The sequence below is a fragment of the Loxodonta africana genome, chromosome 4 (genome assembly GCF_030014295.1).
Source record: "Loxodonta africana isolate mLoxAfr1 chromosome 4, mLoxAfr1.hap2, whole genome shotgun sequence".
Lineage (NCBI taxonomy): Eukaryota > Metazoa > Chordata > Mammalia > Proboscidea > Elephantidae > Loxodonta > Loxodonta africana.
In genome coordinates, this window is record NC_087345.1 from 131,184,697 (window position 1) to 131,203,739 (window position 19,043).

The 19,043-nt window shown below is 41.7% G+C and overlaps 1 protein-coding gene across 5 annotated transcripts in view; it reads right to left on the reverse strand.

The window, feature by feature from the left end:
- The window catches only part of PHC1 (polyhomeotic homolog 1), a 24,088-nt gene extending 15,547 nt beyond the window's left edge, over nt 1–8,541 (reverse strand). Inside the window, exons 1-6 of one of the 5 annotated variants that reach the window (XM_064284649.1) lie at nt 8,378–8,541; nt 5,377–5,534; nt 4,232–4,342; nt 3,340–3,420; nt 2,670–2,819; nt 1,922–2,053 (exon numbers count right to left, since the gene is read on the reverse strand). In XM_064284649.1, coding sequence (XP_064140719.1) covers nt 1,922–2,053; nt 2,670–2,819; nt 3,340–3,420; nt 4,232–4,342; nt 5,377–5,490 — 588 coding nt within the window. In that variant the 5' untranslated portion in view covers nt 5,491–5,534; nt 8,378–8,541. Of the gene's footprint in view, nt 1–1,921; nt 2,078–2,669; nt 2,820–3,339; nt 3,421–4,231; nt 4,343–5,376; nt 5,535–8,377 lie in introns of all 5 variants that reach the window. The other 4 variants (XM_064284648.1, XM_064284651.1, XM_064284650.1 and 1 more) reach the window with 4 other exon arrangements.
- Between the last annotated feature and the right edge of the window lie 10,502 nt (nt 8,542–19,043).

Sequence of the window (19,043 nt, forward strand, 5' to 3'; positions counted from 1 at the left end):
AGAGATAAAAGGTGGTGCAGGCCACACCCCAGGGAAACTCCCTTTACCTTGGATCAGGGAGGTGACCTGAGTAAGGGTGGTCTCACAACCCTACCCTAACCCTCTCAACACAAAATTACAATCATAAAATAGAGGACAACCACACAATACTGGGAATCACGGCCTAACCAGGCTGACACGTATTTTGGGGGGGACACAATACAATCCATGACATGTTCCTAGACGATTCATTCTAAAGTACTTTCCTTATCCTGTGAATCTGCTGCTCAATAACCAGCAACAGCCCCTGCTACCTATACCTCCTTTATTTAGTTTCAGGTTCCTCCCTAACAACAGCCTCTTATACCATCATGCCTGTCATCTCCACCTTGTCTACCTCACCCCCAACTCCCACTACACACACTCATGTTTACATATACGATTTATCCCTTTACACTTGGGGATTCATCTTCTCACTCCAAATCAAATCCTATGCATCATTCAAGACTCTGCTCAAGTGTCCCACAAAGTCATTGCAAAGTGATGCACCCAAATCTTCTACAAAGTCATATGCTACTCAGTAACATAGTTTAGCATTCACTGTCCTCCACGCTCTTTGAAAATAAGACTCCTATTTCTTTTTAATCCTCCAAAGTTTCTAGCACGTATCTGAGCACTTCAAGAGAAAGAGTCCAATATTTACTTCTTAAATGATAAACTACAATGATAAAAATTAGCTCCCAGTTTGTAACCTATCCATAAGAAACTAAAGATTCAGGCCCAAATGTATATACATACATATTTTCGGAGCAAGCATGGTAAGTAATTCATAGTGAGGAAGACCTTTACTGAGAACAAAGGTGAGCAGGAACAGGAAACTGCTGCCAGCTGAGAACTTTAGTAACTCCTAAGTAGAAAGAATCAAACATTTGTCCAGCAACTCAGCCAGGTCTATTTCACATCTATCTAACAGTAGAACTCCTTCAACCATCCCTTATCTTCAGGAGACAGTACTGTAAGGAGAGAGAATAAGACTTCCTGAATATAAGTTATAGGGAGCTAGAAGGATGGTCCAGAAATCTGCCCTATACTGAGAGTCAGTTTCCAGATGTACAGGGCTGTTTTCAGTTCAGTCTACTTCCCTGAGTCAGGAAAAGGAGCAGGAAATAGAATATGTGCCTAATTGCTTCCATGAACAGATGCCTCCTTTGTCATAAGACCAGAAGAACTTCACGGTGCCTGGCTACCATCGCTGAACATTTTGATCAAAAATTCTAAAGAAAAATCCTGACCAAAAGGGAAAAAAGTACAGAACAGAATGTACAAACTCTCATGGAATACAGATATTCTGGAGCCACTGAGGCCGGATGAATCCCCGAAACTGTTACCCTGAGATATCTTTAAACCTTAAACCAAAAATATCCCCTGTAGTCTTTAAACCAAATACACTTATTTAGTAAAGAATGTTTGCCTTGAACATCGTGCTTTTTTGAAGAACTATGTATATGGAATCAAACTGACAACAGTACCTTGAAAGGTCAGATAGGAAGCTTAGGGGGCAGTGAGTTAATGTTAATAGGGGAGGAATAATTTGGAAAAGGAGGGCAAGAATGGTTGTACAACTTGAAGAATGTAATCAATGTCACTGAATTGTACATGTAGAAATTTTTGAACCGGTGTATGCTTTGTTGTGTATACTTTCAACAACAATATAAAAATATATATATATATAGTAAATGACGTAATAAAGGATAAAAAATCTGCTTCCCTTCCTAACTCAAAAAGTTGTAAGGGATTCAAATTCTATCGTAATTCACTAAAGAAAGGAAAAAAAACTAGAATTCTGAAAAATGGCAATGGACTAGAAGGGTGGGCCCTGGTCCATGGACGTTCCCTTCGTCTTCCCCAGCGCCTATCAGCAGGTAAAGTGGTTGCCACTGACCTGATCTGCATCTGCATGAACTCCAGGAGACTGAGCAGATGGCACCTCCTGCTGGACTGCAGCCACAGCCCCGTTGGGCATTAGGATGAGTTGGGAGGCTAGAGGCACATTCCTGCCCAGGGTCCGGTTTACCTGCAACAGGTTTCCCAGCTGTGGCTGGCAAGGACAGCAGGAAGAGGAAGAGCAGAGGAAAAGAGGACAAGAGGAAAAGAAGACAGAAGAAATGGAAGGAAAGGACCACAAGACAATATAAACAGAAAATATTAAACAGCTAAGTCCTGCCCCTCTCCACACCAACCCAGGAGCCTCTCATTCTCCATATGCGATGGCTCATCCAGAAGAAAACCTAGAATGTATAGAAAACTATAGATTGACAGCATAGAGTCAAACATCAAAGAAGTTGAGACAAGGAGGATTTTAGAACACATACTTATACATAGTAAGTAGATAAGCTAAGAGATAACACATAGGATTTGTGTACTTGAGCCACAGGTTTAAAGTTGGACTATACTTGACCTAATTTAGCCAAATATTAAGGCTAACATCTTCTAGCTTAGGAACTTGATGTAATCTACAGGCTACCTGCGAATACTGAGCATCATGTCTAGGGGTACATATGCACGGAAAGTGTATCACCTTATCTCAAAACATCTGGGTAACCAGGGCCAAATAAAATGGCCTTCGCTCAAGTCCTTGTCAGGGACAAAACTATGCCCTGGGGACATTGGTGGCTGTGTCTGTGGCTTACCCGTAGATACATCTGGGCCTGGGACTGGTTGAGGGGTGGGGAGGTGGTGTTCCCCAGAAGCACAGATTGGGTCAAGGTGGTGGCACTAGGAGAGCTCACACTCTGGGATCGGCTGATGAGCTGGGCGGCCGACGTGGTGGCCAGATTAATCTGTGTGGTACAGAAAGGAACCATGACTGACTTGGGAGAAAAAGGAAATGTACTCATTCCCTTCCTGACAAATTCGGAGTGGCACAGTCGAAAGTCAAGAACAGGATACCTCACTTTCATGGAGTCACGGGTAAATGATTACTAACTTCCTATTCATATCTGTCATCCTAGCTGCTTTGAAGAATTACCAAAGTAGAAAAATCAGTCCGTAACCACTAGCACAACAGTTGAAAGGCAAAGGAATGAAATGGCTCGAAGAGACTTTGCTTTTTAATGAAGAGTCCAGAGATTAGTCCCTTACCTTTGTTATCTCCCTTATTCCTCAGGATCTCCTTCCTCCATTCTTAGACCCTCTTATTAAGACTAAAGTTGGCTACTTTCTCTCTTCTATTCTCCGCATAAGAGCACTAAATATTCATTGATGGCCCAATAAACACTCTCAGATCAGTTGCATGAAGTAGTTTAACCCAGGGACGAAGACGCAGAAAGAAGCCTCTCAGTGGGTAGAGGCAGTACTCACTGAGGCCTGGGTGGTGGTAGACTGCTGCTGTGTAGTGCTGGTGTTTGGGGAGCTGGCCTGCCGACTAGCAGCAATGGTAGCCTGTTTGGGGCGGCGGGGGGACAACAATAAAGAGCAGAGATTTACTACTTCCAGTAATAAATCACAGGCAAAAAGCAAAGATTTCAGGGAACAACAGAGACTCTACTCAGGAATAATGAAAAGTCTACTCACTATCTGAAAGACCCTCACATTATCACATATACTAACCTAACAGCCCCTACATAGCCCTCCGGGGGCAGGCTGGCAACCTGTCCTCCTGCTCCCACTTTGTTTTAAGTGGGAGAAGAACCTTTGGTTGCGTCACATCATGAGTCACTGTAAGTCTAGCCCAGAGCTAGCCAACGGAAATATAATGCAAGCCACATAATTTGCTAATATGCACTCTAAAAAAGTAAAAGAAACAGGTGACATTAACTGTAATAGTTTATTTTATTAAACCCAATATATCTAAAATAATATTTCAACATGTAATCAACAGAAATTACTAATGAGAAATTTTACTTTTTTTTTTCGTATTAAGTCTTTGAAATCTAAAATCTTACAGCACATCTCAACTTGGACAAACCACAACTCAAGCACTCAATAGCTGCCATGTGGCTAGTGGCTACCTTACTGGACAAGTGCAGGTCCAGAACACAGCATTCTATTTCTAAAAGGTAGTTTTCCCATGGTTCTTACCACAACCCCCGAAGCTAAGTTTCATCCATCCTCCTACAGGAGGACAGGAGGCAGAGGAGACTCTGACCCCAGCTTGGCTTAGTGCAGGATGCAGTATCCCCCAAAAGTCTCCCCTACCCACCTGTAGTGCCTGTCCCCTCCCTCTCAGTCCAGCCGGCTGCTGACCTCTCACCTGCTGGACGGCAGCCAGACTATGCAGCTGGGCATTGCTGAGCTGCTGCTGGAGCATGAACTGGTGAAAATACTGAGCCGCGTTGGGCTGCCGCTGCAGCGCCTGCAGAGCCTAGGAGGAAAAAGACAGGTTGAGGCCACTTAGGATAGATCGCTCCTGATTCCCCTTCTAGGTGAATCACTGTGATGTCCTGTAAAAAGGGAGCCGTGGGAAGGAGAGAAACCAAGGGATATGGGAGACTGGGCTACATCACCAACACCTGATTTGTCTGTTTTTGAATTAGAACCAGTTAGTTCATAGACTGTTCTAAAAACTGGGGAAGCAATCAGCTCTGCTAGTCTATTCTGGTATGCAGAGAAAACTAAAGCAGTGCAACTCACAGAAACCCTTACTTTCCAAAATGGGACCTAGAAGTACATGATATAGTAAGGAAAAGAATTCGGACTAGACAGATTGAAAATAAGTAGGATGTTGATTAGTGTAAAGAGAAGAAGAAAATGAAACCATTCTAGGGCTACAGTAATGAGCTGGAAGTAATGAAAAACAGAATAGAAAATCATTCTTCTATCAAGTAAAATTCTCAAGTATCTACAGCATCAAGTTAATCGATGTTTAAAAAGATGATACTGGTAGTTCAGTTTTAGTGTTAACCGATTTTATTGTATTCTTCTTCTTTAATAATTAGAACCGTTCTTATGATTGGCATGGTTATCCTAGTTACTAAAATATTTTGTTAAATAAAAAGCCCCGTTCCCAAATAGGAAAAAAAACCTAGAATTTACTATTTGTCTAAAAATATGGAAAGAGGTGCATGATACTTCGTTACTCAGGGTGATTTATAAGAAAGGACAGAGATTAAAAGCCTGACACAATCCATGAAGAGCAATAGTTAAGAGTTTCAACCTAGTTAGTTGGTCTCAATGGTATAGGAAACCCTACCTGAAAGGTAGAACCTCATTCTATTTGTTTGCCCAAACCTCTGTAAACTCAGATTCTTAGAGCTGGAAGGAACCTTAGTGATCACCTAATCCAACTTCCCACCCACCCTATTTTGCTGAAAAGGAAACTATGGACAATTATCTTTCAGCATCCCTGTTTATCCCAAGCCAATACTTAGATCATAGCCCCTCAGAGTTCAGCCTCACCTGCACTGCTTGTCGTTCGTACAGTGACATTTGAGCTATCTGGGGCCTTGAGCTGCCCCCTGAGCTGGAACTCCCATTGGTGGAGCTGGAGTTCTGCTCACTCTCAGTCTCCATGATAGTGGTCCAGGATCCCCAAGGTTGGTGTTCTGACTCAAGACCTGACGTAAAGAAGCAGTAAAGGGTTAAAATTTATACCTTGATCCCAAACTGATATATCACATCGTTATTCAAGACCACAACAAGTCTATAATTTATCTAAGAATCCTCCTCTTAAGTCTCATGATTTTCCTGGTTTTAGAACTCCCAAACCTGCAGAACATTCTTAGAACCATACTTCACTCACACCATCTTTTGAAGGTATGCAATGTCTAAAGGCAACAGCCTTTACCTATCCCCTCATGGTTATCATTAAATAAAATCGCCATAAAGTAAGATAGTACTTCACAGTACTTAAGGCCACCTTACATTCCCACAGAACTTTTTAACAAGTTAAAACCTTCCTCCTTAATATTTGTTACTATCACATTTTTTTCTCCATCTGTATCATTATCAGATCATCTTAACAATGGTCACCACTTACTGAGAAGCTGTTAGGTGCCTGTCACTGGGCTAGGCTGTTCACCTGCATTCTCTCTCACAATGCTGTGAGGTAAATTATTACCCCCAGTTTACCACTGTGGCAACTGAGGTTTTCTGAGGTTAAAGAAATTGTCCATGGCCATACATCTAATAAATATCACAGCCTTTACACTAGCATATGCTTCTTCCATAAACCAAAAAAAAAAAAAAAAAATCTGTGATTAAGGCAGTGTCAATCAGTGTGACTACTTACTATTGTCATTTTATGAAAGGCGACCTTAAGATACAGATGTATTAAATCGGTCATGGAAGGTCATAAAACTAGGAGGTAAAAGAGCTAGCCTACAACTCATATAGCCTAAATAGCCACCTGGTTCCAGGTCAGTGTACTAGTTAACGCCTCAGGCATGTCACTTCCCCTCCTTATACCTCAGTTTCCCCATTCACAAGAACTTCACAGTTGATATAATCATATCAGTTAAATGTTATATCACTTTAATAAATAACTCCCAGGCATAAAATAAACATTAAATACACAGCAAAAAGTATCTTAAAAAAAGTAGGTCAACTTTTTAGTTTACTGAAGTGGTCAGAATTTGCCTTTCGGAGACTATGCTAAAATTTGCAAAAAGACATATGAAAACTTTGCTAAGAACCAGGCAGAGATAGGAGAAAGAAGAAATACACCTCCAAAGCAGCACTAGATGACAGTATTTTTGCTCTTTTTTTCCTCTTTTGTTAAACCTAGAAACTATATTCTTCACTGGGCACTGGGCCACTAAAAACATCAGGTCAGCAAAGCATTATTTGGTTTAGAAATGTAAACATCAAACGAGAATTTCTGCTAAAGGCTGTCAACAGTTTTATTAGTGTGAATGGATGTCTCACAGGATTGCATCTAAAACAAAGTAAATAAAATCAAACCACTTAGCCTCAGCAATAAAGCTGAGATCTCTTATTTCATTCCCAGTATCATCTGATCACATCACTATCCCCCAAGAATTCTACCCATCTCTTCAGTTTCATTTAGGAATAATAAATGTCGCTGTAAACATGGCTATAACCTAAGATGTACTTAGGAGGTATTGTATCAGCTTCAATTCTAGCCTTAATCTTCTCCCACATCTTTTTGCCAAAATATCAAAGCACTAAACAGATACAGACCCATGAATCCTCATTATCAGCATGTGAAGAAAAAAAGTGGGTAAGGATTAGAGGCAGCATGGCATAGTTGTAAAGATCACTGGACTTTGGTAGTTTGCTGGACTCAGAGATGCAGGACTCCTTTACTTGTATCCATTTACTAGCTATAGTGGGACAATAATTCCTACATTCATATATGAAATACCCAAAAACTATATGACTCCTTATCTCCCCAAAAAAGGAAGTTTTGTTTTAATAATTATTTTTCAGATTGTGACATGAGAATAAACTGGAAAGGAACCAGCTTAAAGTCTCTCAGTAAAGTCAGGGGAATTGTCATCAAAACCAGGATTCCTGGATCTTAGGCACATAAAATCTATTCATTTGTGACCAATGCTTAGACTGTAAAATTAAATACAGAAAATGAAGACAACAAAAAGTTTGGGAGACAGTGAATTTAAATTTTCGGAATTAAACTGGAAGAGAGTGAGAAGCTGATGCACAGAGCCCCCTGGGGTGGCTAAGCCATCGGTGTGTATAGATTGGATTGGGTAGGAACACAGACCTACTGAAGGGAGCGAGAAAAGGTTATTGAAGAGGGCCTGGTACCGGGCCTATTGAGGTGTTATCAAACTGAGCTTTTATCAAACTGTCTTTTTAGAAGGGATGAGGAATTGGGTGTTGGGGGGAGGAGTCCGCAGGAGAGACTGTGCCAAAGAAATGGAAGTAATCTGAAAAACGGGGGCACTAAACACCTAGGGGTCCTTGTTCTATACTGAAACCTCGATGAATGAGCTCCTAAAGAGAAATCAAATATACTGGGGGAAAGGGCAGATACAGTGGTGTGCCGGGAGTGAAGTGACCCAAGTGAGCAGAGAAATGTGCATACTGATGGCAGGGAGACAAGCGGGAGGGAGACAGACAGAAGTCAAGGAATAAGAGATTGAGAACCCGGCGGACCATGAAAAGCAGGGAGATAACTAGACAGCATGCTCGTACGGGAGAACCAAAGTCTGAGAAGGAAAAATGAATGAGGAAATGGGCAGTCAGAGGCAACTAGGGTGACAGACAGACAGCAATAAGCACAGCGAAACGAACAGCAAAAGGACTTGGACAGGCAGAGCCGAAGGACCGCAGAGCTCAGCGCTAGAGGTAGGCAGGGAAACAAACTGGGGGAGGTACCTGGGCGTTACACAGACGGAGGTGGCTGAAGAAACATCCCCGCGCAGCCAAACCCCCAGAGGTCCTGCCTCTCCCCAGCCCGCGGTCGCCCGGTTACCTTCGCGCTCGGCTCTGCACCCAAGTCCTCCCGGGGGGCGTCTACTTCATGTGCCGGGGGTCCCCAGTCGCTAGGCTGGGCGGGGGGCTCGCTCGGCCTCCGCGGCGGGCTCCCCTCACCTCCTCCCCTTCCTGGAGGGGCGGGGGCGCCGAGGGCGGGGTAGGAGGTGCCCGGCGCGGCCGCGGCTCCCCGCCCCTCCCGCCGCTCCGGGTGCGGGCCCGGCCGCGGCTCTGCCAGGTCTCCGGGGCTCGCTTCGGGCCTGTCACTTCCTGTAGGGCCGGGAGGGTGGGGGCTGCAGGCCGGGGGCTGCGGGCCGGGCTGGAGGAGGGGGCTGGCGGGGAGGTGCTTCCGGGGCAGCCGGACCCCTCCCCCGTCCTTCTCCCTCCCCTCGGCGCTCTCCTCCTCCTCCCTCCCGCGCGTCCCTCGTTTCCTGCCGGCGCCCGTTGCCATGGCGACGCCGCTCCCGGGCCTCTGCGCTCTAGGCCCCGGGGTTTTTTTTTTCCTTCTCTCGCTCTCTCTTTCTCCTCTTTTTTTCCCTTCTTTCTCTCCAGGTTCGGCTTGTCGGTAGCAGGGACGAAGCTGAGATAGTGCTGGCCTCTAGTGGGGAACTCACCTCCTCCAGAGAAGGAGAGGGAGATGGGAGAAGGGAGGGAAGTGACGTGAAAAGGGGAAAAAGATATTTTCTGGAGCTTCTGGGAATAAGAGATAGAAAGAAAGGATCAAAAGGACCTACGGGCAGAGAGGGAGAAAGAGCAAAGCAATGACCCTGCGGAAACGACAGACTGGGAAAGAAAAAAAAGTAGAGGAAAGGCGAGAAAACGAAAAAGCTCGGGAGAGAACAACAACGATTGAGGAAAAGGAGGGAGAGTATTGTTTGATATATATCTTTTCTTCTTTCACATCCACTCCAAGAAGGCGGGAAAGAATGTTGCACAGAAACAGAATCCATCAAGACATGACAGTCGTTTAAAAGCAGCAACGTAATCTAACTTGCTTTGAATAACACTATATAAGTCTGTGATATCAGGGCTGTTTGCACGTTCTTAAATATGTATGTAAAAGAGGACGACAAAAACAAGGGAAGAGGCAGGGGTTTAAAGAGATGTAGGACAACGAGGCTGTGTTTGAGAACATTGAACAATTGATGAGGGAGTAGCTCTTGTTATATATAAATCTTATCAGTTTTTAATCATTCTTTTAGTCATTCAACATTCAGCACATCTTTATAGAGTGCCTATTATGTGCCAGGAGCCCTGGTGGTGCAGTGTTTAAGAGCTCAGGCAGCTAACTGAAAAGGTCGGCTGTTCGAATCTACCAGCCGCTCATTGGAAACCCTATGGGGCAGTTCTACCCCGTCCTATAGTTGTCTCTACGAGTAAGGATCCGCTCTATGACAATGGTATTTTTTTGTTTGTTTTGCTTTTTGTTTACTCTGTGCCAGACACTGAGGAGCTTGGGTTGCATCAGTACACAAAACAAAGATAACTGCTCTCATTAACTTTTGCAGAACGGGGTGGGGATGCTTCCTGGATTAATCACTAGGGTTGGTGGTTTTTCTGCATAGCAACCCTACAGGACACAGTAGAACTGCCCCTGGCTTGTGGATTCCAACTACTGACCTTTTGGTTAACAGCCAAATGCAGAACCACTGAGCCACCAGGGCCCCTTATCATAGTGCAGTAACTATTTTTACTTCATGTCTTTCCCCAACTTCTATTCTTGCTAGGTATGTTCTCTTTGAAACCACTCTCCAGTCTCTCCTTTAAAAGCCAATGCATGATTTGTTTTTAGAGAAAAATAGAAGTATTCTCTCTCTTTATAATTTAGATCTGTCCAGATTTACATTGAGCCCAGGCTCTTAATCTGTGGTAGCCAGATTTACCTCAGATAAAAATCTTTGCCAGGCTTCTAGGAACCAGTCTGACAAGTATGTGAGGGAAGAAACAGGAGGGCAGCCAAAGAACTTGAAAGAGCCAAAACAGGAGTGCAGGGAGGTGAAAGGTTATGTTGCTAGGCCATGGATGACAGATTTTGGCTGAGGATGAATTGAAAAGATTCTGGCAGGGAGAACTGATGGTAAAAACTAGGTAAAGCATTAGAGCGACTGTGTGTGTGTGTGTTGTGTGTGTCGTGTGCCATTGAGTCGATTCCAACTCATAGCAACCCTGTATGACAGGGCAGAACTGTCGGGTAGGGTTTCCTAGGCAGAATTATCTTTATGGGAGCAAATCGCCAGGTGTTTTCTCCCACAAAGCCACTGGTGAGTTCAAACTGCAAACCTTTTGGTTAGCAGCCAAGCGCTTAACCGTTGTGCCACCAGGGCTCCTTAAAACAGTAGTTCAGTGCAAATCTATATTTTTGTTATGTCAAAGAAGTTTAAAGCTTTCTTGGGTAGGCTTAGAAAAGGATCTATTACACCTAAGCTGAATAGCCTAGTACCAGTAAAAAGTATGTACAGATAATTTTCAGATTATATGACACTCAGGCCAAGAAGCATTACTTGTGTGCTTCCATAGGAGAATTATCTAAATGTCTAAAGAAGGCCTGTATCCCAAGGACAAAGAATCCAGATTATCAGAGGGTATGCACTCATTTTCCAATAGCTATGAAACCTGAGTACCTGCAGGGTACATGGCCATATCAGCCCCATTAGAGGTGGAACAGATTCCCTACAGTTATATGTAGTCTTACACATTCCTCTTTTAAAGATTTCTTGCACTTCTGGGCCACTGGCCCCAACACTAAAACTTACACATCTAGATGATGTTAGGGAATAAAATAGCGGTGTTGTATGATTTTGTTGAATAACTGATACAAATTAGCCTGGGAATAACCTATCGCTGGAAAAACAGTTCATAGAGCATGCCATATTGCTTATGAAACAGTGGTTTAATTTTCATATGTAAGGGAATTCTTTTCAAGTTGCATTTCTCTCCAAAAGAGACGTGTCCTTCAGGATCATAGGTCTAAGCAGTTTCCCAAAGAAAAATTCAGCATAAAAAGGAAAAGTACCCCAAGAAAAAAGAAAAGGACATGTATCAACAGATAAGTGAAGTATTAGGAAAACGTCCACCCATAAAAAATTAATTTTCATAGACTAAATCCACTTATAAACAGGCATTGAAGCGTTTATCTCAGTCTAAATAGAACAAAACAATGTGTAATCCCTAGAGAATCCTCAACTGACTTTTCTTTTACTGAATTTTTTGCTAACCTTTCTCATTTCCATTTAATGATTCAGCTGGAATTAGTCTTTTCTTTTACAAACCAAACAGTTCTTCTGAATGGAAGCTAGATAACTTCTTTGTTCTGCATAACACTAAAGGCCATTAGCCTAAATATGTGAAAAGGAAATGCATTCAGCGTAGTACAGACAAATCAAGCCTTCCCAGCTCCAAGCTTATCTAAATAAGGAAAGATCAGGATTTGAAAGAAAGTCAACTGGATGGCAGTAATTAAAGCAAATACAATGTAAAAAAAAAAAAAAAATACAGGGTTTTTAAAAAAATTTTGCAAATCAATTGAACATTGAATAAGCATTCTTCAAGCTTCTCTAAGCCCAGCATTGTGGGAATGAATTGTGAAGCAAAAGATGGCCCTTATCCTGGAGGTGTTAATAACACTGGAATGGATCTATCTATAAGTAATCAAATAAGTTAGCACGTGTGATCATGTTTTTATGCAAACGTGGACAAAATGAATTAGGGGAAAGAGGAAAGCATAACCTTGCCACTTTCAGGTCTAGTTGGGAGAAAATGAAATGGAGATTCAGAGGATTTATACAGTCTTTGATTTTTAAAATGAGAAGAGAACTTTAAAATTATTCAAGCTCCTCAATATGCAGTAGAGAAAATGGAAGCCTAAAGGATAAATGGCAAAGAGGGACATTTCATAATCCCTGCTAAATAGAAAATATTCAACAAATATTAGTTAACTGAATTAATTTCCTAGATGCTTGCTCTTCTCTCAAGTGAAATATATATGTATATATGGAATTAGAAGGTGTAAGGATACTTCTCATTCATCATCACTAATGCCCACTCATCGTCCCTTTCTTCAAAAATGGAAGGCTAAAATTAATCATATGGATTGTTTCAGCTCAGCATTTTATCCATCATCACCCTCAAAAGATATACAGACATACCCCACAGCCTTGAGTTGCATACGGTTGATGACAACAGGCTTCACCAGTTTTGACAGTTACCGTGCGATTGAAGGCAAATCATGCACTTTCTCTCAGCTTTGATTTTCTTTCTGTAAAATAGGGATACCATCTATCACAGAGTAGTGTTGGAAATAAAAGGAGGATAGCATCTGTCACAGAGTAGTAGTTCTAAATAAACGAGCTGTTTGTAAAGTACTTCATACAGTAACTGACACGTAGCATGAGATATTATTAGTTTCCTTTAATAACCTGATGCAGTTTTGCCATCACCAAATGTATCTAAACCACTATTTTTTTATTTAGAGTATTTTTCTCTTTGTTTACCAAATTTACCTCTTTCAGGCTTCAAGTGTCTACTAGTCTAAAAACCTCTTGCCTTTGAGTCGATTCCAACTCATAGCAGCCCTATAGAACAGAGTAGAACTGTCCCATAGGGTTTCTAAGGAGTGGCTAGTGGATTCTAACTGCAGACCTTTTGCTTAGCAGTCGAGCTCTTAACCACTGTGCCACCAGGGCTCCGTCTGCTAGTCTGCTATTCCAGAATTTGGGGTACAATTCCGGGCTGGGACTAAGCAGAAAGGAAGACTAAATTTATACCTTCTGGGCTTATGCGCCCAAGGCCAAGAGAGCCAAGCCCGAGGAAAGGCCTAAAGGGGAGAAGGATTCAGCATGTACTGAGAGTCTCTACCGGCTTCACACATATTACTGTGTTCAACACTTTCAGTAACCTTTTCTGCTAGTTATTATTAAGGCCCCTAGGTGGCGCAAACGGTTTGCACTCAATTACTGACCTAAAGGTTGGTGGTTTGAACCCACCCAGCAACACTGAAGAAGAAAAGTCTGGCTATCGGTTCTGTAAAAAAAAAAAAAAAAGACCCTATGGAGCAGTTCTACTCTGTAACACACAGGGTCACCATGAGTCGGAATTCACTCAACCACAACAGGGGGAAGAAAAAGAGAGTTACTATTAATCCTTAAAGATTAAGTAAACTGCTTAAGGATCACGGGGGTAGTAAGTAATAGAGTCAGAATTTGAATCCAGGTCTCTCTAACTCCAAAGCTCATGATTATATTGTATCTTTCACAGTGTGAAAATAGAGCAGTGTAGAAGATCCATCAAAATTCTTAAATATATGTACAAAGAAGCATGGTATTTGGTATTATAAATAAATACCTGCCATGGAAGTCCATTCTGCCTTTGTTAGCCAGGGAAATAGCTCTGGCTATCAGTCCAGAAAGATACTGTAGAAATACATCAGCAAAAAATAAAGAAGATACATGTATAAATGATTTCCCTAAATTCTGTTTTCTCCCTTCCAGCTTGTGTATGTAGCAGGCAGAATAATGGCCCACACAGATGTTTTCATCCTAACCCCCAGAACCTATGAATATATCTTTTATGGCAAAGGGAGGAAACCTGCTGGCGTAGTGGCTAAGCACTATGTCTGCTAACCAAAGGCCTGGCAGTTTGAATCTGCCAGATGCTCCTTGGAAACTCAATGGGGCAGTTCTACTCTGTTCTATAGGGTCGCCATGAGTCAGAATCGACTCGACGGCACTGGGTTTGGTTTTTTGTTTTTTGGTTTCATGGCAAAGGGAAATTAAGAAGGTAGACAGAATTAAAGTTGCTAATCAGTTGACCTTAATTAGGGAGATTATCCTGGATTATCCAGGTGAGCTCCATGTAATCACAAGGTCCTTAAAAACGGAAGCTGGAGGCAGAAGAGACAGGTTGAGTGACACCATGTGAGAGGGACTCAACCTGCCATTGCTGGCTTTGAAAATGGAAATGGACCAGGAGACAAGGAATGCAGGCAGCCTGTAGAAACTAGAAAAAAACAAGGAAATGAATTCTCACCTACAGCCTCCAGAAGGAACCCTGCCCCTTTTAGCCCAGTGAGATGCATGTCAGACTTCTCACTAGAAAACTGTAAAAAAATAAATGTGTTGTTTTAAGCCACTAACTTTGTAGTAAATTGTTACAGCAGCAATAGAAAAGTAATAGATAAACTAACCACTATTACAAAAAGCAGCAGCTAACTTAGGCCTTCTCTGCTGCCTAAAGTCCAACCAATTGCTAACTTCATTCTTTGTTTGCCAGCAACAGGGGATCTTGTAGCAATGCTTGTACTGACCGAATAAGTAGGTGTTCAGGGACCATTTAAGTGGTAGCTTTTCCATTCTGCGAAAATACTTAAAAAAAAAAAAGAACGATTTTCAAAAAGGTAGAGTAACTCTTATCACAATGATCAAAAATTCTCTCTCAATATCCTTGATCCAAAGGAGGAAATGGGAAAGGGGATTTTAAAAAATTGAGGTACCTGATAAGATCTGAAGTAACTATTTTGAAGGTTGGGTGTGGTTCCTTGGTTGATAGTTCCATTTTCACCCTAGCGGAAGCCATTTTCCATGCTGTTTCTAAGAGAGGAATGTCCAGTAATGACAACTATACTACGATGACGATGATGCTCCCCTAGTCACCCGTTAGAAAAAAAAAAACCTATTGCCATTGAGTTGATTCCGACTCACAGCTACCCTATAGGACAGAGTAGAACTGCCCCATAGGGTTTCCAAGGAACAGCTGGTGGATTTGAACTGCTGATGTTTTGGTTAGCAGCCAAGTTCTTAACCACTGGGACACCAGGGCTCTCCTCTCCCTGTCACATACCCTTGTAATTACCACACTGTAACCAATCTAACAAAGATACATATATCCTTTTAAGCCAATCCCCTTGTGAGCTTCCTTATAATGATCTACTGCCAATCAACTAATGTCTTTCGATGATCTAAACCTGTAATTACCAATCAAGTAATGTGTTTTGATGATCTACATTTGTAAATACCAATCAAGTAATGTGCTTCATATCCTTTGTTCCCTCCTTATAAAACATCCATGATGAGTCACCCTGTTGGATCCCACAGCATGGAATTGTCTATCCCCAGCTTGAGCTGATTCTATATTTTCAATTAATCTTTCAATATGGCATTCATCAGAGTACAGATGGTTACTCTACTACAACAGACATAAAATGAACACTTGGCAAAAATTTTGTACAACTCATTAATTAATGAAGGAACCAGTATCGGTTCAAAATGCATTTAAGAGGCTAAGTGTTTATAGATATTTTAGTAAAGAAATATTAGGGTGAGATTGTTACATTAGATACAAAATTGATTAATGTCCTATAGAACTAGGAACCATAACCTTCAGGATTCTTTTTTTTTTTTTTTACCATCAATGGAACAAAAACTATTTGCATCTGTGAATTAATCTCTACCCCTACAGAGTTGTAAAACAACCTAGTCAATAAGAAGTCAAAGGTACAAGCCCAGTATGGAACAGAAAGGATACCTACTGACCTCTTTTGTCTGTTTCCAACTTTCAGATCATTTTTCTGGCAACTGTAAATCTGACCAAGGAAATGGTTAGTATTGCCAACTCAGGGAGAAAAAAATCTCCTAATCAGAACACTCTGCATGAATTCTCTTTTTTGAATGCTCCCTGGAGATGTGGATGACAGATCATCAAAAACTGCAGTAAAACTCCTCCTCCCTCAGTTTTCCACCTCTTAGAAAATGGCAATTCCAGTTGCTTTGACCAAAAACCTTTGAGTTGTCATTGACTCCTCTCTTTAGATCATACCCTATCAGTTTACCGTTTGCTATTGAATTGACATCGACTGAAGGTGATCCCATCTGTGTCAGAGTAGAACTATGCTCCACAGGGTTTTCAATGGATGATTTTCAGAAGTAGATCACCAGGCCTTTCTTCTGAGGCAGCTCTGGGTGGACTCGAAACTCCAACCTTTCGGTTAATAGCCAAGAATGTTAACTGTTTGCACCACCCAGGGATGCCAGATTATTCCATATTGTTGTTGTGTGCCGTCAACTTGATTTCTACTCATAGCAACCCTATAGGACAGAGTAGAACTACCCCGTAACTTTTCCTAGGCTCTAATCTTTACAAGAGCAGATTGTTAGGTCTCTTCTCCCATGGAGCCACTGGTAGGTTTGAACTGCTGGCCTTTCGGTTAACAGCCAAGCACTTAACCATTGAGCCACCAGAGTTACTTTGATCATACCCTACATCTATCTAATTCATCCATTTATTCAATATTTTGGAGTCCCTATGTGGTGCAAATGGTTAAGCACTCAACATCAGCCGGAAGTTTGGCGGTTTGAACCCACCCAGAGGTACCTTAGAAGACAGGCCCGGTGATTTACTTCTGAAAGATCACAGCCTTGAAAACCCTATGGAGCAGATCTACTTTGCACACATGAGGTCACCATGAGTTGGAATCTACTAAGGCAACTAACAACAACAACTCAATGTTCAACAAAAATACGTTGCGACCTACTATAACACAGGCACTATTTGGTATCATGGGTAGAGCTGTGGACAAAAACAGCAAAAATTCTACCCTCACGCACACAAAAAAATTCTTACCTTCACAGAGCTTGCATCCTAATAGGGGAAAAGAACAATTAAAAAAAAAAGAGAGAGAGAGAAAATATGTAGAATGTGAGATGGTGACAGGTTGATGGAGAAAGATTATAAAATGGAATGGGGTTGGGAGAGTTGAGGAACAGATGTTCAGGGAAGGCCCCGCAGAGAGGTTAGCATTTAAGAGACCTGAAGGGAGTGAGAGAGGGAGCCCTATGTGGATCTGAGGAAGGACAGTTCCAGCAGAGGGATCATGTACCCAGTGTTAAAGGAACAGCAAGCATAGCGTGGCCAGAGCAGAGTGAGTCAAGAGAGCTGGAGATGAGGTCAGAGTTTAAGCAAGCCCGGAGAGGTAGGGGAGGGTGAGTGCAAATGGCAGTTGTAAAAACCAACTTTGGCTTTTACTCTAAGAACTATTGGAAGGATTTGAGCAGAGAGTAATGTCATTTGACTTATATCTTACAGGATCAATCTGACTGCTATGTTAAGAATAGGCATGTGGCACAACAGAAGCAGGTAGACTAGTTAGGAGCCTATTGCAATCGATCCAGAGTGGTTAACAGTGGAAGTAGTAAGAAGTGGTCAGATACTGGATACATTCTGAAGTAGATTCAAACAAGATTTGCTGACATAATGGATGCGGGATGTGAGAAAAAGAGAGAAAACACAAGTGCCTCCAAGGCCTTTGGCCTAACAATAGACCTTACAGATTATTCCATAAAAGGATATCTAGAGCTGCCTTATTTTTTAACAACTGCAAAGATATAATCAACAACTGTTTAGATATAATTAACTCTTCTCCATTGATGGACATTTCTGTTGTTTGCAATATTTTACAATCATAAACAATATCCTTAAACTTGTATCGGTACCTGTAGGTGCAAGCATAACTGTAGAATAAGTTCCATGAAGTATAATTGTCAGGACACAGAGTATGTATGTTTTATATTTTATATAACTATTGCAAAATTGCTATCCATAGAGCTTGTACCCCTATGTGGTGGGAGAATTAATGTTGACGCTCAGAATTTAAACATCATCCTGAACTCCCTCTATGGAGATGAGTCAGAGTAGGAATGCATGTGAAAATATCATTTCTCAAACGTGCTGTGGCAGCAAAATGGTTAAGAACCTCTGTATCTGATGACTTCTTGTCTAAGCCTTGCAATTTCATAGTTGTTCTTTTTCTATCTTTTGATTTTTTTTCTTCTGCCCAGCCTTTCTAATTCTCTATGAACACACTCACCAATACACTCACCTCCACACATACGTGCAGAAAACATGTCTCCTATGGAAACTTGTGAACTAAAGATATGCTGTACTTCCCATAGAATGATGATATATTATCAATAGAATACACATTTCTGGTTTTGTTTGTAATGATGGTAAATGTGTGCTGAGTTTTGTCCTGTTTTGTTTTTCTTGGACCAACATCATGTGTTGACAAGGTGTTGGTTAGAGTTCCAAAAAACCAAAACCAAACCCAGTGCCATCGAGTTGATTCCAACTCATAGTGACCCTATAGGACAGTGTAGAACTGCCCCATAGAGTTTCCAAGGAGCCCCTGGTGGATTTGAACTGGTTAGGGTTAGGGTTAGAAGTACATTATTTGATCATGAATGAGTTTTCTGTGCATAAACCTAGATTGCTAAATGAAAAAGCAAGCCCCAAAGAATGCTGACATCAAGAGGACTAGTGGGAAATTTGGGAGTGTTGTCAGTATTGTCCCAGAATCTATCTACGCTTATAGTAGATTTCACCATTTTCCCAATAAATTCCCACTTGACAATAGATGAAGAGCAGTTCAGATTTTTGAAGCCATAAACTGTAACGTCACATAAACGGCTAGTGCGTCTCTTTTTTTGTACTGAGAACAAGTTATGGTGATAGACTCAAGGAAAGAAAGCAACAACATAGATCTTTTGTAGGGCATGGTTTCTGTATCCTAACGGCTTGGTAGTCCTGCTCTGAGTGACTATTTTTCTGTCCAAATGTCTCAAATGTAGTCTGATAACCTTGAACGTGTCACTCATAAAACCTGAATTCTTATGCCTAAA